Source organism: Carassius carassius, chromosome 25 (assembly GCF_963082965.1).
Source record: "Carassius carassius chromosome 25, fCarCar2.1, whole genome shotgun sequence".
Taxonomy (NCBI): domain Eukaryota; kingdom Metazoa; phylum Chordata; class Actinopteri; order Cypriniformes; family Cyprinidae; genus Carassius; species Carassius carassius.
Window position 1 is genome coordinate 9,117,741 of NC_081779.1, and position 21,133 is coordinate 9,138,873.

General features: G+C 35.2%; 1 protein-coding gene across 2 annotated transcripts; it reads left to right on the top strand.

Annotated features, from left to right (window-relative positions):
- The first annotated feature begins 646 nt into the window (after positions 1-646).
- On the top strand, positions 647-20,634 carry LOC132104114 (nudC domain-containing protein 1). Of its 2 annotated transcripts, none has more exons than XM_059509342.1 (10): positions 647-924; positions 1,280-1,434; positions 3,370-3,558; positions 3,698-3,887; positions 4,638-4,826; positions 10,291-10,498; positions 13,980-14,124; positions 14,417-14,542; positions 19,687-19,846; positions 20,043-20,634. In XM_059509342.1, the coding sequence occupies exons 1-10, from the start codon at positions 810-812 to the stop codon at positions 20,327-20,329; spliced, it is 1,764 nt and encodes a 587-aa protein (XP_059365325.1). In that variant the 5' UTR covers positions 647-809; the 3' UTR covers positions 20,330-20,634. The 2 variants fall into 2 exon arrangements, with proteins under 2 accessions (XP_059365325.1, XP_059365326.1); XM_059509343.1 differs by having other exon boundaries at positions 3,698-3,881.
- The last annotated feature ends 499 nt before the right edge of the window (positions 20,635-21,133 follow it).

The window sequence follows — 21,133 nt, forward strand, 5'->3', positions numbered from 1 at the left end:
CAGTTAGCCTGTTCCTATCACTTTAGTTAACAGAGATAGACAGTCACCAAATACCAGCAATAAGTGACTGAAGATGATGTCATTGTTTATGCTTTCTTTTTCTGCAGCAGTTTATTTCTGCTACAAAAGAAGTGATATCACCAACTACTCTTGCATGTTTTGCCTTTACTCACCCAAACTTGTGAATTTGAGTTCTTTAGCAATGGCAATGAGGTCGAAACCAAGTCTTCCAGTGCAAGAAAGCACTTTTTCATTTTACTTAATATGACCCCCCCCCCCCCCCCCAATATTCTCTTATATTATTTGTCTTGTTCTTATTGTAAAAGTTCAATAAACAAATTAAGCAAAATTAATCAATTAAAAAAATACTTAACATTATTTTATTTATCTGTTATACCTAAAAACCTACTGAAGTAGGCCTATGGTTTTCAGGTAGGACTAGGCTATTACACCTCTGGATGAACTTTATTCTATTTTGAACCGATTGAGTAGGCTAACATTTAAAAAAATATATTTTTAGATGTAGGTTATACAAATGAAAGATAAAATGTGGTTCATTAACAAATTATTATAATTCATTATTTTTATCCACATAAAAACGGAACCCGCAGAGACTCGACTTCCCAGAATCCCGTGCGGTCGGTCCGTCTGAAAACTAGTCCGTGTCGACACGTAGGAAACGCGTGCATTAGTTAAAGCTTGTTTCCTGTTACTAGCAACGTTAAATTCGGTTAAAAAAACAACGTTCGGTTTTATTTGATTTCTTAAACTGAATTTACTGTTTCTTTGGAATATACTTTTAATTAAATATGGCTTTACCGAATTGCTCGTTGAAGATAAACAGAGAGCTGCTGGATCCCAGTTTTGAAAGTTACAGGCTTTCACTGGACTCTATTCCTACTTACAATGTAGAACTAGACGCAGGTGAGAAAAGAGCTTTATTTGACCTGTTATTCTCTGATTTGATTACTTATAAACGCGTTTATTTAATCCTCAGCGTGAAAAACTCATAAACAATCCTGTTCAAAACCAAACAGCTGTCGTGAACTAACGTTACACTGTGAACTTCATTGCCAGTATAACAGTCCTACAGTCCTAAAGATGCAGCTCTGCAACATGTGCGTGGCTCTTCATAAACTACCATATGTGTGCATCTCAATTATAATCTTAATGTTTGCCCAAGCCGTCTTTTTGGCACAGGACATCATGCAATCCGTGGTCTGTGATGCCTTCAAGTCTGCTGTCATTAGCCCCATCAGTAATGTGTGTCTTCTTTCAGCTGTGGCTGAGGTTAAACTGAAAGACAATCAGTACACCCTGGATCATGTGAGAGCATTTGGTATGTACAACTACCTCCATATCGACCCCTGGTATGAAGACAGCGTCTACTTTGTGGACAGCAAAGGCAGAGTTCTCAATCTAACTGTCACATTGGTGAGTCTGTGAATTTAATTTCCGAAATTATGGGTTATGGCCAAATCTGGATGAACTAATATTTGCACACCAGAGCACTATTTTTTCTTCTTCTATTTTCCCCCCGTAGTTCTGGGTCATAAATGCATATGCATTCTTCTTACTAAATTTAATAAAAGGATCAGAGAAAATAAAAAAGGGGGCTAAGATGCCTCAAGGTGGCACTGGATGATTTAAATTATATTATACATTTGTATATTCATTGTCAATGTAAACTGAAATTATATTTATTTTTTCTCCTGAATAACTATTATTTTTGTGGAAAAAAAATCAGGGTTTTGAATCCTAAAGATAAAAAAAATAATGTTTTGTTCGTTTTAATATATCAACACTCCCGGTTTCTGTTATTTGTAATTATTTAAAAAACAAGCAACACTGTCATGATTACAGTACAAAAGGACATATTTTAACCATTATGGGGGGTTGTTGAATTAATTTGTTTGGCAATGGGAGGATCCTACGAGTCAAAAAGATTGAGAACCTCTGTCCTACATGACAAGTTTTGGACAAGGATATTATATAAAGTGTTCAGTTTTAGTGTATTTCTCTACCAATAGTTTTTCTCTACCAGCAGAGGGCATTAATGTAGTAGTATCAGGGTAGAAGTTTTCCTATATAAAATAAAAATGTGTTTTAAATAACATTTATTTGCTTATTATGATGATTAATATTTTAATTATCTGTTTTATTAAAACCACATCATGATATGATAATAAAAAGCAATTTACAATTTATATATATATATATATATGTATGTATATATGTATGTATATATATATATATATATATGTATGTGTGTGTGTTTTAGTGTTTACATTTTAATTTATTTAGACAAATTAATAGTATTTTAATATCAGCTTCAATCTGTGCAAAGCAAAATGATAATTTTCTTAATTTCTTTCAGTGTTTTATATGATTTTTTTTGAGGAGGATGATTTAAGATGAATTACCGTATATTCTAAAAGGAATTAAACAAATAAGCATAATAAGCTGTAATTCACAGATCCATATGATGAAATGTAGTTTCTCTTCAGGATGTTTTGTTCTGAGCTAGTTTAAATATTATGTTGATGATTTGTTAGAAATTTTTTGTCGTTCTCGCAACAATGCTGAAATTACTTATGAAATGTGCTAGTTGCGTTATAATTACAGATAACATACTGTAATTATCTCTCTTTGGGGACTGTACTATGCAGGGGACATTTTTCTTCTGAGATAGAAATGAAAACTGAGACTGATCTCTGTTACTGTGTGCATCAAGCTCCATGGCAACCGAAGGCCAATTGCTGTCCAGTCCTTTGGAAAAATTGCTACCTTATGAAGAGTTTAATTGGTGATTATTACATTCATTGTAATCCTTTTCAGATTGCTGGCTTTGAAGTTCAGGATCATGCAGACTTCAAGTCTGAGACTTGGATATGTGGCACTTATTAGTTTTATTTCTAAATTGTCTCATTGGCTGATTTCATTTGTTTCACAGATGTTGTTTTAAAGATCTTTAGCAAGTCGTTGACCCGAAGCCCTTGAAAAGAACATAATAATCATGAGATAGACACACAAAAGGAGTTATTTCACAGGATTCGAGTTGATTTTAACTTGGGATTTGTTGCTTCATTCATTGACTTGCTAGTTTAATTATCTGAACTTCATCTGAACCTGTATTCAGAAAGTATACTCTTTATGGATGGATCCGTGAATGTTCCCTATTATAACAGCATGTATTTCCTTTTGCGTTTTGCACCACTATGAGCCTCCAAAATACATGCACAATTGAATCATGTCTACAAGAAAATGTCCCCTTTATTAGTCTTCTGTTTTGTGATGCTGTAGAGATGGTTGAAGGTTTGATTTTCAGAGACTGAATGATTGAGAGGTCTCCATCTGATGTTTTTCCAGGACACAGCCTTGGGCAAACCTTGTGAGGTGTTCCGTTTCGAATCGGACCCAAGCTCTTGTGAGGGGGAGCAGTTGTGTGCTTCTCTGAGCCTGACCTCCGCGACTTGGGCCGTGCTCTCCGACGGAACAGGAAAGTTGACTCTTTTGCGCACCAGCAAGAGGGGAGAGAGTTCACATAATAAATGGGAGGTAGGGGGAAAATCAACCATTTTCTACGAATCAAATTATTAGTCTATAACTGTTGGGGATTTCAGAAGACACGTTGTATTTCTCAGTTTATATGAGACGCTACATGTTTTGGATGTATACGGTTTTATTTCACTCCCAGCCGGTGTTCAGCGAGCGTCTAGGAGAGCCGTTCATCATCGTTCACAGCCTGGCTCACATGCTCTCTCATGTTCATACCATTGAAGTGCTGCTTCTGAGACTCCAGAAGGATCCTTCTGATGCCAAAGGCAGCGGTTTCTCCGTCTCACTGGAGTGGATCACTGTGGACAACTCTGCTGGCCAGGGTGAGAGTGAGTGTCTCCATGCTGTTCAATTATTTTTTTTTTTTTTTACATTTAACCCTGAACTGCAAATGATGTTTGTTTTTTTCAGTTGCTGCAGTTCTGATGTTTCTCAGTCATTTGTCTGCATAAGTTAACCAAAGTAGTTGACTTATCTTAAGAAGTAGAGTTCACTTGTTTGAATGTTTCAAATTTTCACTCAAATTGTTGATTACATATTGCTGTAAAAGTTATGTTATATACTAAAATTTTAAGTTTAGTGAAAATTTTATTTAAAGCATTTTTAAGGAAAGGATTTTGTAAATCACCGCATATAGTAAATATACAATATCATTCAAAGTGTGGGGTTGATAAGTCTTTAATACTAAGGCGGCATCTATTTAATCAAAAATACATTAAAACAGTAATAATCATTTATATGTTAAATGTAATGTTAAAATGATTTATTCCTGTTAAAAGCTGAATTTTCATTGGACATTCTGCAGTGATTCAAAAATCATTCTTATACTCTATTTTTTTTTTGCTCAAAAACATTTATTATAATTATTAATGTTTTTAACAAATAAAACAACAAACGCAATCGTACTGACCTTACACTTTTGAACATTAATGTGTAATAACAGCATTGTGTTTACTCAACTATACTGTAGGTGTATAAATGAATATTTTAAGTTATTAATGAAGTAATTTTGGTTTTAGATATGGGGTGCAGGAAAAATAAGAAAAAATACAGCTAGTAAAGTGCTTCCTTTCTCACAGATGAGGAGAGGAAGTATGGTGTGAGGAAGAAGAGGATGATGAAGGGCAAGTGTGTCCCACACTACACTGCGGTGGAGCCTCAGGGTAAAGGAATTATAGTAGCCTCAGAAAAACCCTTCGCTTTTACTGAGGTGGACGGACTTCCACTTGAAGAACCACCTGCTGAGGAAATGGAGGTGGAGAACTCGGGTGAGAACCAGTGGCTAGACAAACAGAAGGGCATATTGTAAACACATTTCATTCGGCTAGACAAAACCATGCCCGAAACATTAGCTTTTTGTTGTGTGATTTGAAATAGTCCCGAATATTCATCTGAACTTCATGAAAATAAAATTTAGCTCTAGGTTGCACTTCGACAGAATTCTGAAAGCCTGCAAAAAAAAAAAGACATTTGAAGTAGTCCCCGATCAACCTGGAAACTCTCAAGTGCTGCAGGCTTGAGAAAGCGCACTTCTGAAAAATGATTCAGAGGCTTCTGTATCCATAGAAACATCTGAAAGAATTATTCGAATAGAATTCCTCAAGTAAACTCTGATAAGGATTGGAGATGACCATGCGCTTCTGCACAGCAGCGGTCATCATTTGGGGTCATTTTTTTTATTTTCGGCAAAGAAGTTTCTGTAAAGTAAGTTAGTGTTATGTAAATATGGGTCAGCTGCATGATACATTGGTATGAAATACATTAAGCTGGGTTTCTATGTGACGAAATGAAGCTTCATTAATAGCATGTTTTTCTTGCTAAACATATATTGGATCCTGTCATTGAAAGCATTTTTTTTTTGTCCGTGATGGATCTGGTCTGGCATATTGAATTAATTGGTGCGTCATTTTCATTAGTGTTTGACATTTTCTTTATGTCAGGGAGTGCAAATTGCAAATATTGCCTCATTAGTGGCGCTCAGACTTAGACTTGGGGTCCCTTTCAGTCAAATATTTGTTAATTTCCTCATTTAAATGAGTTTTTTTTAAGTGGAATATTTGCGTTTTTACTTTCTTGCAAACCTAAAGCAGTCAGTGATCGAAATCACCGAACAGTAAGCTTACGAAATCAAAATTCCAAACATATCGACAGGAAATTATTTATATTGAAACTTACGTCTCATCCTCTTTCTCTCATTTCCTGTTTTTCCTCTAACACCTGTATTAGTCATCTGAAAACCGAGAAAGGGAGCTTTTAAAAGGCTATTTGTTTCCTGTGCACCCTTTGAGCTTTTTTTCTGTGATATAAAGGAGTGATCTCAGCTCTTCCTCTTCCTCTTTCTCTCTCCCATTTTTAAGAGGCTGAGAGTCCTGAGAGACTCCAGTGGTAGGCGGATAAAATAGAGGTGCATTAGCGTGTTTCAGAAAGAGAGGTCGACCTTTCTTAGCCACAAAAGACTATCAATGGTCACACGCATGCCAGACATTGATATTCTGTTGATGTTGTGTTGATTTAAGGGTACATGAACAAGCCAAAGCTTATACAGTGAACACTGTAATGAGAGGGATGGGGAAACAATAAAGTGTGAATTACAAGTCTTCCTGGATGATACAGAATCGATATGATTTTATATAAATTATGTAATTCTCACACACACACACACACACACACACACAGTGACAATCATCTTTGTTCTTTATAAAAAAAATATCAGCTTGGATTAAAAATAAATAAAAAAAATCTTGGAATGTCGTTAGGGTGAGTAAATGATGACAGAAATTGTCCATATTTTCACTGTAGTTTATTATTCTTTTCCTGAAATTTTATTTATTAAGTTTTCAATGACTTGAAATTTGACTGAATTATTCCTGTAAATTGGCCATATTTTGGAATTTTGTAGCATTTTTATTTTTCCTGAAGTTCTTTTAATAATCATATTCATTTTCTTCTTTTTTTTGCACCCAAATCAGTCTGGATTTAATTTTCAATGACCATTAATTTTTAGAGTGAATTATTCTTGTAATTTGGCCATATTTAAAATTTTTGTAGCATTGTTTTTTTTCCCTGAAATTATTTTTTGTCAAAAAATTTTTGGACCCAAAAGGGTCATGATTTAGTTTTCTATGTCCAATTATTTTTTGAGTAATTTATTCCTGTAAATGGTCATTTCTGTAACATTACATTTTTTCATGAAGTTCTTTTGCACCCAGAATGGACTTGATTTAGTTTATATGACCGTTTTTACCTTCTCCTTACTTCTTAGAATTAAACATTTAAAACTCTTAAACTGGTCATGTGGTGAAAACGTGTTATAATTTACTCATGGTTGTAATGTCATCCTATAGGCAAATAGTATTTAAACATTTACATTATTTTATATTTATGCTCACTTAATAATGCAATTTTCATCGTTTCTATTCTTTGAGAAATTAAAAGTCTGCTTTTACTACTGTAAATGTAGGCATACATGTGCGCATGCTTTTGGCTGTGATATGACGACTATGAGCATTTCTAAACATTTTCGGTGTCTAATTTCCATGAGTGGTCCGGGTTGACTTGGGAGGAAGTTTTGCATCGTGTCTACATAGTATATCAATTTCTTTTATCTCTTTAGAGCAACATCCTGTTTTTCATGATATATACATAGTCAGAGTGATTTAGCAGTGTCACAGAACATCATTGCCCTTCTCTTTATTTTCATGTTTTGCTCTGCAAGATTTCTATTGGGCCGCGAGTTGACTAGACCTGCAACAAAAGAAGATGAGCGTACTTCTCTCACGCCTCATTGCACTCTAAAGCAGCTTTATGGCTTGAGAAAATTGTTCCAATTTCACTAATAAGGTTTTGCCAGCACATCTAGGACTGAGTGGGTGAAACTCTGACCTTTTTCGCTTGTCTCAGCTCCTTTATTTCCTCATCCGCCTCTCTTTTTACTTTAGCACTTGCTCTATTCGTAGTTCTGTCAGGACCACTGTTGTCAAAGATGATTGACAATTAGCATACAATTTGGATTGGCAGTATGGATCTGTTCTGGGCAAGAACTCCCTGAGCATCCAAACAGCTTAACATGGATAAGAGAAGGGAGAGCTGCGATTACCCACCCCCACCAAGGTTAGACACAACCAACATAAATGTATTGCAGATATCATTAATGTTCATTAATTTGATGTACACATTTTAGAAATTAGTCTGATTCAAAGGGGAATCAGACAGTAGAATCCTGACTGGACGAGAGGAGGAGCTGGGGATGGAGGAGGGTAATTAGCTATTGATTGAGGCGAAAGCTGCTTAAAATACTGAAGGAACTTATAGGTCAACATTGATCAGCTAAGAGTCAGCTGATGCAAGCTAAAATGAGAAGCATGGCTAAAAATCTGTGACAAATGCAATTTGAATAGTGCAATTCTCCGTGTTGCAGGTCTGTTCTAAGTGCTACTCTAAGATGCTGTAGACTAACGTGATCTGACGAACTTTACTGAGACTGTAGGCTACAGCATCAGTCCATCACTGTGAACTAGACACCTGAATCAGCTCTTTAAAATGTTAAGTGTGCTGGACTGCATTTTCTATTGATTACACTGTCATCCAGATAATGTAACAACCATGTCTTTTCAACCACACTGCACTCTAATCACTGACTAAACCACGTTTGTACTGAAAAGAATAAAATTGACTTAATTTAAATAGTACTACCTATTGCAGTGGTTGTTGAATAAGATGATTTTTTTTAACAAAAAAAATGCCACAACTGGTTAGTGAATTCAAATCAAGTTTTTCTATTTTAATATATTTTTAACATTTAAATTGTGATGCAAAACTGCTTTTTCAGCAGTCATTAGTCTTCAGTGTCACATGATTCTTCAGAAATCATTCTAATGTGCTGATTTGGTGCTCAAGAAAAATTCATTATCAATATTGAAAACAGTTGTGCTGCTTAGTATTTTTTTAAAACTTTGATCCAGTTTTCTACAGGATATTTTAATGAATAAAGTTCAAAAGGACAGCATTTATTTGAAATGGAAATCTCTTGTATAATAATAATTGTTTTTACTGACACTTTCTTGAATAAATACATTAAATTCTTTCCAACAGAATCTTACTGACCCCATACTTTTTAACTGTAGTGTTGATCAACACAAAGGCTTGCCACATTGTCCTAAGAATACCTCCTAAATTTGCTCGCAGCCCTACCTACTGTTTAAAACCTTATAAATATGTGTGAATAAATGTAATTTAATTCCTAAAACCACCACCAGATGTGCTATAACCGAACAAATTTACCTTACCCACATGTGTGATTGACCCCTATAATTTAAATTTGAAATTATATCTAAAATCAAATCTAAAATCTAAGTGTCTTATGATGCATTACCTACAGTCCCCCTTGAGAAACCTGCTCAAGCACATGATAGTGATTGCTTAAAGGGTTAGTTCATCGAAAAACCCAAATTATGTCATTAATAACTCACCCTCATGTCGTTCCAAAACCGTGAGACCTCTGTTTATCTTTAATCGTTTTTTAAACGATTCAGTTCGATTTGGTGAACTGGTTCAAAAAGATCTGGTTACATCGAATGATTCGTTCGCAAACCGAATATCACAAACTGCTTTGTTTTGAACTCTCTCATAATAGACACGGAAGAGAAGACAATGCTGAATAAAGTCGTAGTTTTTGCTATTTTTGGACCAAAATGTATTTTCGATGCTTCAAAAAATTCTAACTGACAATCTGATGTCACATGGACTACTTTGTTGATGTTTTTATTACCTTTCTGGACATGGACCGTATACCGTGCACACAGCTTCAATGGAGGGACTGAGAGCTCTCGGACTAAATCGAAAATATCTTAAACTGTGTTCCAAAGATTAACGGAGGTCTTACTGGTTTGGAACTCACGAGGGTGAGTTATTAATAACATAATTTTGGTTTGATGAACTAACCCTTTAAGTCCATGTTGGGGTGTTTGAACCAATAACCATTCAGTTACCAGTTTGTTGCTATAGTATACAATCACTACATCATTGGAACTCAACAGCACAAAGAAAGTTTGTGCTGTTGTACAATCGAGTTTGGCCTTCCATTGCTAAATAAAGCCACACAATTACTAATTGTGTGGCTTTATTTGGCAATGGAAGGCCAAACTCGATTGTGTGGGTTTATTTAACAATGGAAGGCCAAACTCTGTGTACCTATATAAGATATTAGTGAAGTTAAACATTAGTGGAGATAGAATAATTCATAATAATTGTCAATTACACAGGTTGTTGTGCACATACAGGTTTAATTTGTCCTATTTTTCAGAAGTGTCACAGTGATTTAGAATTCTCAGAACTCATCATACTTTCTATTACACACAGTTCAGTGATGGTTGAAGGATGTTACGGAAGGAATTGACAATGGAATTGAACATACAGGGCTGCATAACAAAATATTGCCTAGTCTTCTTATTATTTTTTTGATTTGAAAGAAAACAGTGCATTCTGTGTTGCGGCTGACACAGAGCGTACGCTGCCTGTGAACTGCTCATATTCGCCAAAATGATTATTATTCTTATTATTATTAATTTTACAGTTGTTGTTTTAAAGCTTAGAGGGTTGCTCAGGATATACTCAGAAAATCTTTGCCTGTAGTGTTTCTTACCCGTTCATTAATTTAAGTATAAATCATGTGAAATTAATTTGTAAATGTCTACTATGAATCCGATGTCACTTCTTTCATGGTTCTGATCACAGATCCCATCTACTTCTGGCAGCAGACAGAAGAGGATGTGAGCATGTGTGTGCGTTTACCTGAAGGCACCACTAAAGATGACATCCGCTTCAAGCTCACCGTGGACTGCTTGCGTGTTGGAGTAGGAGATCATGCACCACTGCTGGATGGGCAACTGTTCGCTCCTGTAGATCCTGAGGCCAGCACTTGGACCATTAAAGATGATAAGAGGTATATATAAAAAATAAATATACTGGTGTAAGTTAGAATTAGAATAAAATAGAATTTAAACTAGAATAAGATTTATCAGCATGGAGCAACAACTTGTGTCTACAGGGTTATTTTACCCTAAAATTCCATCCGTCGTAATATTGTTCCAAAACTGTATGACTTTGTAGAACACAAAAATATGTTTTGCATAATGCCCCGATTTGGAGAAGGGTAATTTATAATGTCTAAAATTCCAAAAACTACCCTTAAAATAAACAAAAACAAAGCCCTACAACCTCATGCCCTAAATTGCAAGACTTTGCAAGCCATACAAATGATTTATATGAGGAACAGACAGCAATAGTTTTAGATTAAAGATTATTTAGATTATTATTTATATATTAGTTATTTAATTTATTACAATGTAGTTCTCAAATCTCATCTCCACCGATGTTGGAACTTAGTGAGGAGGCCCACATGACATGCATGAAAATAAAAACCTAGATATTGTGGCAACACACACAATATCTAGTTTATTCATTTCCTTGTTTTAATTAAATTGTGGACACATTTTATTAATCTTTTTCTTGTGTTTGGTAAGTCATGGCATTGTTGTGCTAAATTGTTTCCATGATTTAACAAAAACAAGGGAACAAATGAATTGTAGTCAGAAGAATTCTTAACTTGTTTCCGCAAGCTGGGATTTGCAGGGCTCAGTAATAAATCTTTTTCTAGCAAACATAAAATGACATTTCTAAAAATTAAAGCTTTTTTAAAAACTAAAATCATCATGATTTTGTGATGGAGACCAGTTCACAGAGCAAATGAAAATCTGAACTACTGGTCTGACTAGACAAAATCCTTAATGTCATATAGGGGTGCTCTGATTGAAGGGCTATGGATCGCTATCGGCTATTGGGAAGTTTGATTGGTGGTCTCTGTAAAGGTCAATCTCATAAATGGATCCCAAGCTGATGACGCACCTGCTGTGAAAGGTTTGACATAACTTGCAGCGGCACCATCTCAGTCTCAGTCCGGCGTGGGTAAAATTATAATGCTTTCTGCGTGATGTAATTTCACAACCGGTGTGAGTGAATCACCATGTGCTCTCTCTTACCCTCTGAACATGCGCAAATGGCTTGATATCACCACATCAATAAGCAAGCAGCACTTGAAACATGCTACACAGTTGACACAGGAATTGTCACTTGTACTATCAAAGTAGTGTCGCATCATCACAAAAGTTTATAATTTGCATTTCTTTTTAAGTCTTTCTAGAGTTTAAACCATTCAGCACTTGTGGGTTTTTGTTTTGTTTTTTGAGACGGTGCGCTCATGCACATGCACTCAAAGCATGCACACATGAGGCCGCCTCACATACAGATCACGAAATCAGGCTTGTGTTGGGTGTCAGCTATTGTTATTGCCGCATTGTAAAAACAAAACTGCACTGCATTATTAAACATTTAGGTGAGATAATTATATATTTTTGAAAAAATGCTTAAAAACAAATTCCACTCAAATTAAAAAAAAAACCCTCAACAAGAATCAAGGGGAATTTACAAAATGAAATTCGGACCCTGCATGACTGTCTGTAAAAATTGTGATCAACGATTGGCTCCAAAAATCCTGATCGGATCACCCTTAAAGGGATACTTCACCCCAAAATGAAAATTCATTGTCATTAATCACTTTACTCCCATGTCGTTCCAAACCCGTAAAAGCTTCGTTCATCTTTGGAACACAATACAAGATATTTTGGATCAAAACAGTCAAGCTCCAGAAAAGTATGAAAAGTATTGTCAGAATAGTCCATCTGCCATCAGTGGTTCAACCGTAACGTTATGAAGTGACGACAATACTTTTTGTATGCGAATAAAACAAAAATAACGGCTTTATTCAACAATTTGTCTCCTCTGAGTCACTCCACATCAGTTTAGTGCCATTTTGGCGAATATGAGCAGTTCACAGGCAGCGTACGCTCTTCTGTGTCAGCCGCAACACAGGATGCACTGTTTTCTTTCAAATCAAAGCATAAATATGCATAGAAAACGTATCCTTGTGAAGCGACTGACACAGAAGAGCGTACGCTGCCTGCGTACAGCTCCTATTTGCCAAAATGGCGCTACGCTGATTCGTAAGTATTGTTGTCGCTTCATAACATTACGGTTGAACCACTGATGGCAGATGGACTATTCTGATGATGTCTTTCATACTTTTCTGGACCTTGACAGTGTAATTTACTTGGCAGTCCATGGGACAGTCACAAGCCTCCCTGTTTTCATCCAAAATATCTTAAATTGTGTTCTGAAGACGAACGGAGCTTTAACGGGTTTGGAACGACATGGGGGTAAGTGATTAATGACTATTTTCATTTTTGGGTGGAGTATCCCTTTAATGTCATATGGACCAGTTTATCTGGAGCTACACTTATTTGGATCTGGACAGTTTTGGTCGCTATATGCAAACGAGCAGACTGTAAATTCTGCTAAACATCTTATATTGTGTTCCACTGAAGAAAAAGTCATACAGGTTTGAAACAAGATGAAGGTGAATAAATGATGACCATTTTCTTGCGTTCAACAGTTTTCTAAATGATAATAAAGCTTAGGAACTGTTGATGTTCCACATTATGTCTTGGCAAAGACTAAATATGATGTGTATATGCACAAGAGGGTTTTGGCAAACGCTGAGCCAAAGCAACGCATATGGAGAACAACCGCCCACAGTGTTGTGTGTTCATGAGAGGTGTGAGTTACCACTGTGCCTCCGTACACGTTCATCGCACGTGTCAAGATGCAAGCAGTTATGCGAAGTGGTCATTTCTCAGAAACATGAATAGAGCTTTAGTCGTTCATCTGATTTGAATATCCACGTCCTTCCCTTCATCCGCTGTCCATTTCTCTTTCTAATAAACATCACTTCAAATCTCGTTCACTCACCACCTCCTGAGACGCAAACAACCCCTCTTTCCAGATTGTTCTCTGTCCTCTATTCTGTGTTTCCACATCCTTGATTTTAATAAGAGGCCCCAATCTTGTGCTCTTGAGTGTGTGAGCCGGATTCTGTCCGAGTTCGGATTTGAATGTTTATACGTGTTTGTTTTCTGTCTGTTGTTTTTGCAGTCAATTTAACTGTCATTTGCATTTGTATGGGAACCCAAAGCAGCCCTCATTATGAGGCATATACAATATAATGAAATGTATAAAAGGAATTGTTTTTATCAGATGCAATTGAATAGATAGGAAATGTTCTGACCTCAATGGTAATTGTACACAGAGTTCAAAGGCAAAAAAAACCTGAATTTTGAATATGTCCTTCATTTGTAACAGAACTGTTAATAACAAAAATGTGCTTTTATTCAGTCATCTGTGTGATGGGAAAACTCTTGAACTTCATCTGGAAGTATTGAGGGAGTTTAGATGACTCTATTGTGATAATCTATAGGAACTGTGTTTGATCAGGTTTTTGAGATTTTTATTTAGAGTTTTTATTTGTGTAGTTTGGAGGTCAGTCTACAGAAGCGAAGTGAAGGCCCACTGTGGTCCGAAGTGGTTCTGGGGGACCGGAGAGGAGAATATCTAATGACTGACGAACAAAAATCACAACTTCAACAGAGACTCTCGTATCTCACTGCTGAAGACCTGGTCAGTTTCTTTCACTTTTAGGAGAAAAAAAAACCACCACTAATTTTTTTTAGCTGATGGACTGTGAGGCTTAATTTTTGAAGAATTTAAATCATTTTCACCATAATTTTTTCACATTCTGTTTAGATTATCATAGTTTTAAAAGTGATCATTCATATTTTTTATGAAGAATTTTCATAGTTTTTCATAAAAATTTAGGAAATCAATATTTTTTAATACACGAAAGATATAAAAAAAGGTACTGGGAAAAGTTTCTGAATTGTTAGTATTTGTTTTTTATTTGACTTCAAAGAATCCGAACCCAGAGAAGGACAAGCCCCCTTGCAACGCCCAGGAACTGGAGGACTGTGACATGTTTCCGGAGGACAGCTCTACACTGATGCTCTTTGATGGTGCCACTCTGAAGCCCACCAATGTGGTAAGGCCATAGAAATACAATAGGTTGGAGGATTCAAAGTCCAGATGTTGTCTGTAATTGGTCAGACATATTTCGCGATGCAACGTCATTATTAAGCTTTCATTTTTTCCAGACCATGTATCAACTATTATGATTGCTCTTAACCAGTAAGAGGTATAAAAAGGAAGTAGCATTTGACGTTTAGATTTTTGGTTTCCAAACTTCAGTTTGAAAAGTGTAGCAGTCTGATAAAACTTAATTTATTCCATTTAATGCACGTATTCCATTACCAAGCCTAATTTGAGTATTTGGTAGATCTGTTCATTTATTTTTACCCACCAGAATGTTGATGACCTGAGCAATCACCTATATTTTCTACAGGATGAGTTGGCTTTGGTTGAGAAGAATGGCAAAAAACAAAAACAAAAAAAAAACTTGATCTGATTTAAAATTTCTTTGCTTTCAGATCAGTGTTTAAATTCCTACTGACCTAATAAAGTTCCCTTAAGAGGCTCAGGATCTGTGCTGTTATTCTGAGATGTAATGCATCTTGAAATAAACTGTGCTTTAAGAGAGTGCGAGTGCAGAAGCACTATATTGATTTATCTCTTCTGGCATCTCATGCTGCGAGTAACATTTCTGCACTTGGCGGTTTGGCACAATCATGCGTTGACTGTGTCTTTGACAGGTAATCAAGGGATCAGTCACCTAAAAGTGAAGTGGCTGAAAGCAAAGTTAGTAATATTATGATGATTATTTTAAGCACAGGTGCCAGAAATCTCAGTATTTAATTGCAAGAAATAAAGTCCTCAAATAGTGGCTTCTATTATAGGTGCAGCTGTGCTAATCAAGTCATGTCACTCTATTTTTTATTATGTGGATTAAGTATACAGTACCTATCCATACAAGACAGAATGAATGCCTAATAATTACACCTGGTCATGAATAGTAAGTAAATCATAGCTTTTGAAATGCAAGAGTCTTTAATACTTAAAATAAAAGTTGATTGCGTGATTTATTTTGAGAAACCTGCAAACAGGGTCCAAAATTAACTATTTCACATAATTACGTAAATTAATATTTATTTAAATATTCATTGTGTCTAGTTTCCATTAAAAATTAAAATTCTGTCATGATTATTCACCCTCATGTCATTTCAAACTGTTTTGGTTACCATTGACTTTAAAAAATACAGAGACGGTTATCAAATCATCATCTTTTGTGTTCTTTAGAAGAAAGGAAAGTTACAACATAAGGGTTAAAAATTAACTTGAGAATATAATGACAGAATTTTAAATTTAAGATGAACTATCCCTTTAAATCCATTTAAAACTCATAACTCTTCTAGCATTATTTACTCAGTTGTAATTGTAAAGGCATTAATGCTACTTCTCAGCTGCAATAAATGGTCTGTAAATATTCAAATGTATCTAAATATTTCAAATGCAGCTTCTGAAAAAAAAAAAAAATAATACCATGGTCATTGTAGCCTAGAAGTTTTTGTTTCTATGTTGAATAAAAAATAACCTTATCCGCTGAAACGCCACTCTCTTGTGAATGGGTGTATGACAGCGGATGCTAGAGATAATGGTTTATAAAGTTTTAAATATTGATATTTTTCACATCGATTCACTTCAGATGGCCTTTATTCACCCACTGGAGCTACGTGAAGCACTTTTTATGATGAATGGATGCAGTTTATTTTGCTTCATAATCTTGATAACCATTCACTGCCATTATAAAGCTTGAAAGAGCAAGGACATTTATTTATATATAAATTTGATTGAATTTGTCTAAAAGAAGAAAGTCAGTCATATATACCTAAGATCGCTTGAGGGTGAGTAAATAATTGGGTAAATTAAATTTTTAGACGAACTGTCCCTTTAAATTCAGATTTCTTTGATCGTGGGTCTTCCATTTATAGTAGGTTTATCATTTCTGCTATAACAAAGATAATAAATGGTTGCAAATCTACTTGACGCTTGAATTACACAGGGTAAACGTTCATTACCATTTACATTTATACATATGGCAGAAACTTTAATTCATTGCATTTATTATTATTATTATTATTAATACAACATATTAACAACAACAACAGCCAATCAGTCGTCTCATGACTTTTTATTTGAACTCAAAATAGGTCTTCTCATTCTACATTTCATTTTTGTCTGTACATGCAGTACATTTTTCTTTTGCCATAGTATAAAATTCCACATAGAATCACCCCCCCTATCATTTCCTCTCTTCCTCTCATTTCTAAATCACTTACATTGATGCAGCGAAACACACTGACCTTTTCTGAGTGCACTCACTCACAGATTACAAAGCCACCTCTCTCTTGGCTCTGAGGAGAGCCTTTCCCATGTCGACCTCTTCAGAGATTTCAGATTGTGTGTTTGTGTCCCTCAGCTGGGAGTTGGAGCAGACCAAAGAGAACTTGTATTTCTTTTTGTGTTCCTGTAGAATGGCACCTCTCCATTGAGAGACACTCTTGTCTTTCAACTCGAAGACATGATGGCAACGAATGAAGAAGAGGGTTGACATTTACTGTATATCTGAATGATGTGTATTTCAAGAGCTCCTCACCACTAGAATAATACTGGAGATGCAGTAATGGGTGGTTATTTTAATATTCGTCACCACGTTATCTGTAGTGATGCACTGCACAAAAGCTATATTCATAGTTGACATGGTTAAACGAAAGATTAACCCTTTAACTGTAACTAGAATTCATGGGGCTCAGGGTTTTTTTTATTTTTATTTTTTTATATATAACCTTTATGACTTTCTTTTTTGCCCATACCAATTTTATTATTGTTCTGAAACTAAAACTGTTCAAACATTCCTCATTACTTAAAATAAAATTAATATTAACTGAAATAATGAATAATCTATTGCCAACTTGATGAACTAAAACTGAAAATAAGAAATTATAACTGTGTAGACATCACTTTTTTTTATTAAAAAAACAAAAATTTAAATAAATATCTAACTAAATTAATGAATAACTAAATTAAATTAAAATGGAAAATATAAAAATACAAACTTAAAAAAATTAAATTATAAATATAAATAAATAGTATATAATAATAGTATCTCAATGATATAAAAACATATAAAATTACCATCATAAAATGTATCATCATAAAATGATTTAAATGTTTAGCTGAACCACCCTTGTAAGATTTAGTATGACCATCTTATTTTACCAACCGACTTTTTTAATCAAAGATTTTGTCTTCATTGATGTATTAATCATGTACTGTTGCTAATTCTGCTGATTTAATTTTAAGATTTTTTTTCCTTTGGTAAATATATTGGCATGTCAAGTAAAAATCTGAACTACAGGCCAACAGAAGAAAATTATTTTATTGTTTAGCTCTTCACAACCGCTGCATTCATGTATTAAACTTGAAACTGTGTGATGTTCTTCTGAAGCAGTTCTGGCAAAGCCATCTGGCCATTTGTGTAGAGCAGTAAACATTTCGACCTCTCACAGAGACCAAACAGTACTAAGTGTAACTCTGAACATAATGAAACAAAGGTTGTGTTTCATTATCGGTCCTCCTGTTCTCTTTGTGTGCTGCTGTTGAAGCCAGAAACATGCACAGCAATGGGGTCCATTACATTTGCTCTCATAAATAATACAGGGACACATTTAAAAATCCCCTCAATCCCCTCATAATTATAGTATCTAGAGAAGATGTTTTGTGTGCACATTTTTTTTCAATGTTTTTTTCAGTCGCTTTAGGGGAATTTTTAAGCTCTGTTTGCAAAGGTTGTTCAAAAAGGTACAGTAGTCCGTGTGTTTTTAGTATACGAGTAATAAGGTATGTGGTTAACATTTAAACTTTTCTGATTTAATGGTTTCATATGTACTGGGGACTTCATTTGTTTTTGTTTTTAAAGTACAGTAAACACAGTAGGCTAATATTCTTAATACAATTTTTTGCTATTATCAGTGTACTGCTCAATATTTTTGTGGAAACCATGATACATGGTTTCAGAAATCTTTGATGAATAGAAAGGTCAAAAGAACAGCATTTATTTGAAATACAAATCTTTTGTAACATATAAATGTCAGTCTTTGTCAGTTCATTGCATTCTTGCAGAGTAAAATTATTGATTTCTAAAACTGGTGCAAAACATTTGAATGGTTGTGTGTGTGTGTGTTATATGCATAAATTATATTTTTGGCTATTATATACATTTCTACATGATATTTCGGTTTGGATGTTCTCCAGTTGGCAGATCTGTAAAGAACGGGTTTATAGTGGTAATTTAGTAAATTTTATGTCTAAATGAAAATGGTGAGAATTGTAAGATGCATTTAAGCATGTGAAACTGTCACCAGTTTTGAATAACAGCCGCCGCACACTGATCTGATTTAAATATGCAGTTACCAGTGAGCAGAGCAAGATGAGATTTCGATGTTTGCAGCCAGCATTCAATAAATGGATTTTAGGAAAAGTGTAAAAACCAGAGGTGCAAAGACGTCACTGAGAAGTCATATAACGCTTATCATTTTCTGTACAATGTGGAAATAGTCATGATTCATAACGGGAGACATTTTAATGTGATGTCTGTGATGATGATGGTGACTTGCAGCTGCCACCATCCTGCTTTGCTGTTGTTTACTCTTGATGTTTCAATCCTGCTGTCGTTTCAGATGGACGCCTCATAATTGTCTCTTTTTATGAGAAAATGTATGGAGACTTTCCTTTCTCATTTCATTTTCTGCTAGAGTGATTGCATAATAGACTGACAGTACAATGAAAATTTGACTCAAAAGAATCCATTCATATTCATTCTGCTTGCCAGCCTGCATTTCTACTGAGAAGATATGATGTGAAATCACACACAGAATATATATAAAAACATATATATACACAGCATTTAGCAGACGCTTTTATCCAAAGCGACTTACAGTGCATTCAGGCTATCAATTTTTACCTATCATGTGTTCCCGGGGAATCGAACCCCCAACCTTGCGCTTAATAACGCTACGCTCTACCAGTTGAGCTACAGGATCATATATATATAAGTTGTTATTTTTTTAAAAAAAAAAAAGTCCTACTGAAATGTTCAAATAGGTGTAGATTTCTATATTTATTATAGACCGATCATTTTGATTTATTTACATGCATTTTCTTAAATTTTAGGTGAGTCTTGGAAGCAACCAGTTTCTTTTTTCTGTGTATATTGACCCCGCTGAGATGCCCGCTTTTTGCTTACGACATGATGTTGATGCACTGCTCTGGCAGCCCCGTCCCAACCAGGACAATGATATATGGGAGCACATTTCTACTTTTAACGCACTCGGTAAGGCCACTTGTAAGCCAATTAAATTAAATTATTACATATTAAAGTGTCACTTTAAAACTCTTAAACTTTCTTTTCATAGTGATTTTACAACCTGAGGCAATCTTTTCTTTTATTTTCTATCCCAGTGTAATGTGCAATCAGATATTGAGACAATGTTTTTTCCTACAGAAATCATTTTCTTTTTTTCATTCAGGTTATGTTCAGGCTTCAAAACGCGATAAAAAGTTTGCAACCTGTGCGCCCAACTTCTCCTACTCTGCTCTTTGCGAGTGCCTCAGGCGTGTGTTCATTTACCGTCAGCCCACGCCGGTTGACACAGTGCTCTTCAACCGGAAACAGGGTCGGCAGGTCGGGCAGGTCGCCAAACAACAGGTAGCCAACCTGGACACCAATGACCCTGTACTTGGATTCAGGGCCACTAATGAAAGACTGTTTGTCCTGACTGCCAACAACTTGTTTGTGCTGAAAGTGAACAATTAAGATTCTCCAGTATTTCTGCTGGATGAATTGACACTTCTGCTTCGAGCTGGTCCAAGGCCGTTTGAGTTCCTTGGTGCACATTCAACTTATCAAGAACATGATTGTCATATTTCAAGACCAAGTTAATATGAACTTTTCTTATGTATCTCCATATGTGTTGTGTGTGTGTTAGTAGTTGTCTTAATATGTAAAACATTAAATTTGAAACATGCTCATATGTAAGACATGATCTATAGCAAGAATGTCACATTGCATTCCATTAGAATGTAAAATGGATACATAAAATAAATAAGCATCTATAAAAACCCCTGTCTGTTTTCCACTCTTAGTATTTTTTTTATTATTATTAATTTTGACCACAATCAATGCAGAGGTTACAAAGTATTTTCATTTACCAGTGTTGTTCCGCTCAGACCACGACCCCGCCAGAATAAACTTGCAACAAACTTTTTTTGACAGCAATTATTTCACCAGACATGAGTCCACAGTGAAAGATCAACGGAATGCTTGAAAATGTCACAGTTCCTTGATTTCAAGAAAGCTGTAAACTGAATCGAGCAGCATATTCTAACAGTGTTATTCTTACTCATGTTTTTCTTTGGGTTTGCAATTAATCTCCCTTATGTCTGTTCAGGCTATATTTGCTTGTTTTTTACCCTGTGTTATGGCGCTTTCAGATATAATTTGTCAGGATCCAAAGAGATGTGCCTGGGAGATAGATCCTTACTCAGCTGTTTTGTTTAGTGGGGTGAACCTTATTTGTTCAGGCCTCAGATTAAATCATGTGTTTGTGATTAAATTAGC

What these genes read in the sequence shown, in the direction of transcription:
- LOC132104114 (XM_059509342.1), top strand. Translation starts at nt 810, where the DNA reads ATGGCTTTACCGAATTGCTCGTTGAAGATAAACAGAGAGCTGCTGGAT. An exon ending in GTTCACATAATAAATGGGAG is followed by an intron (nt 3,559 to 3,697) that starts GTAGGGGGAAAA and finishes TTTCACTCCCAG; the next exon opens with CCGGTGTTCAGCGAGCGTCT. An exon ending in AATGGAGGTGGAGAACTCGG is followed by an intron (nt 4,827 to 10,290) that starts GTGAGAACCAGT and finishes TTCTGATCACAG; the next exon opens with ATCCCATCTACTTCTGGCAG.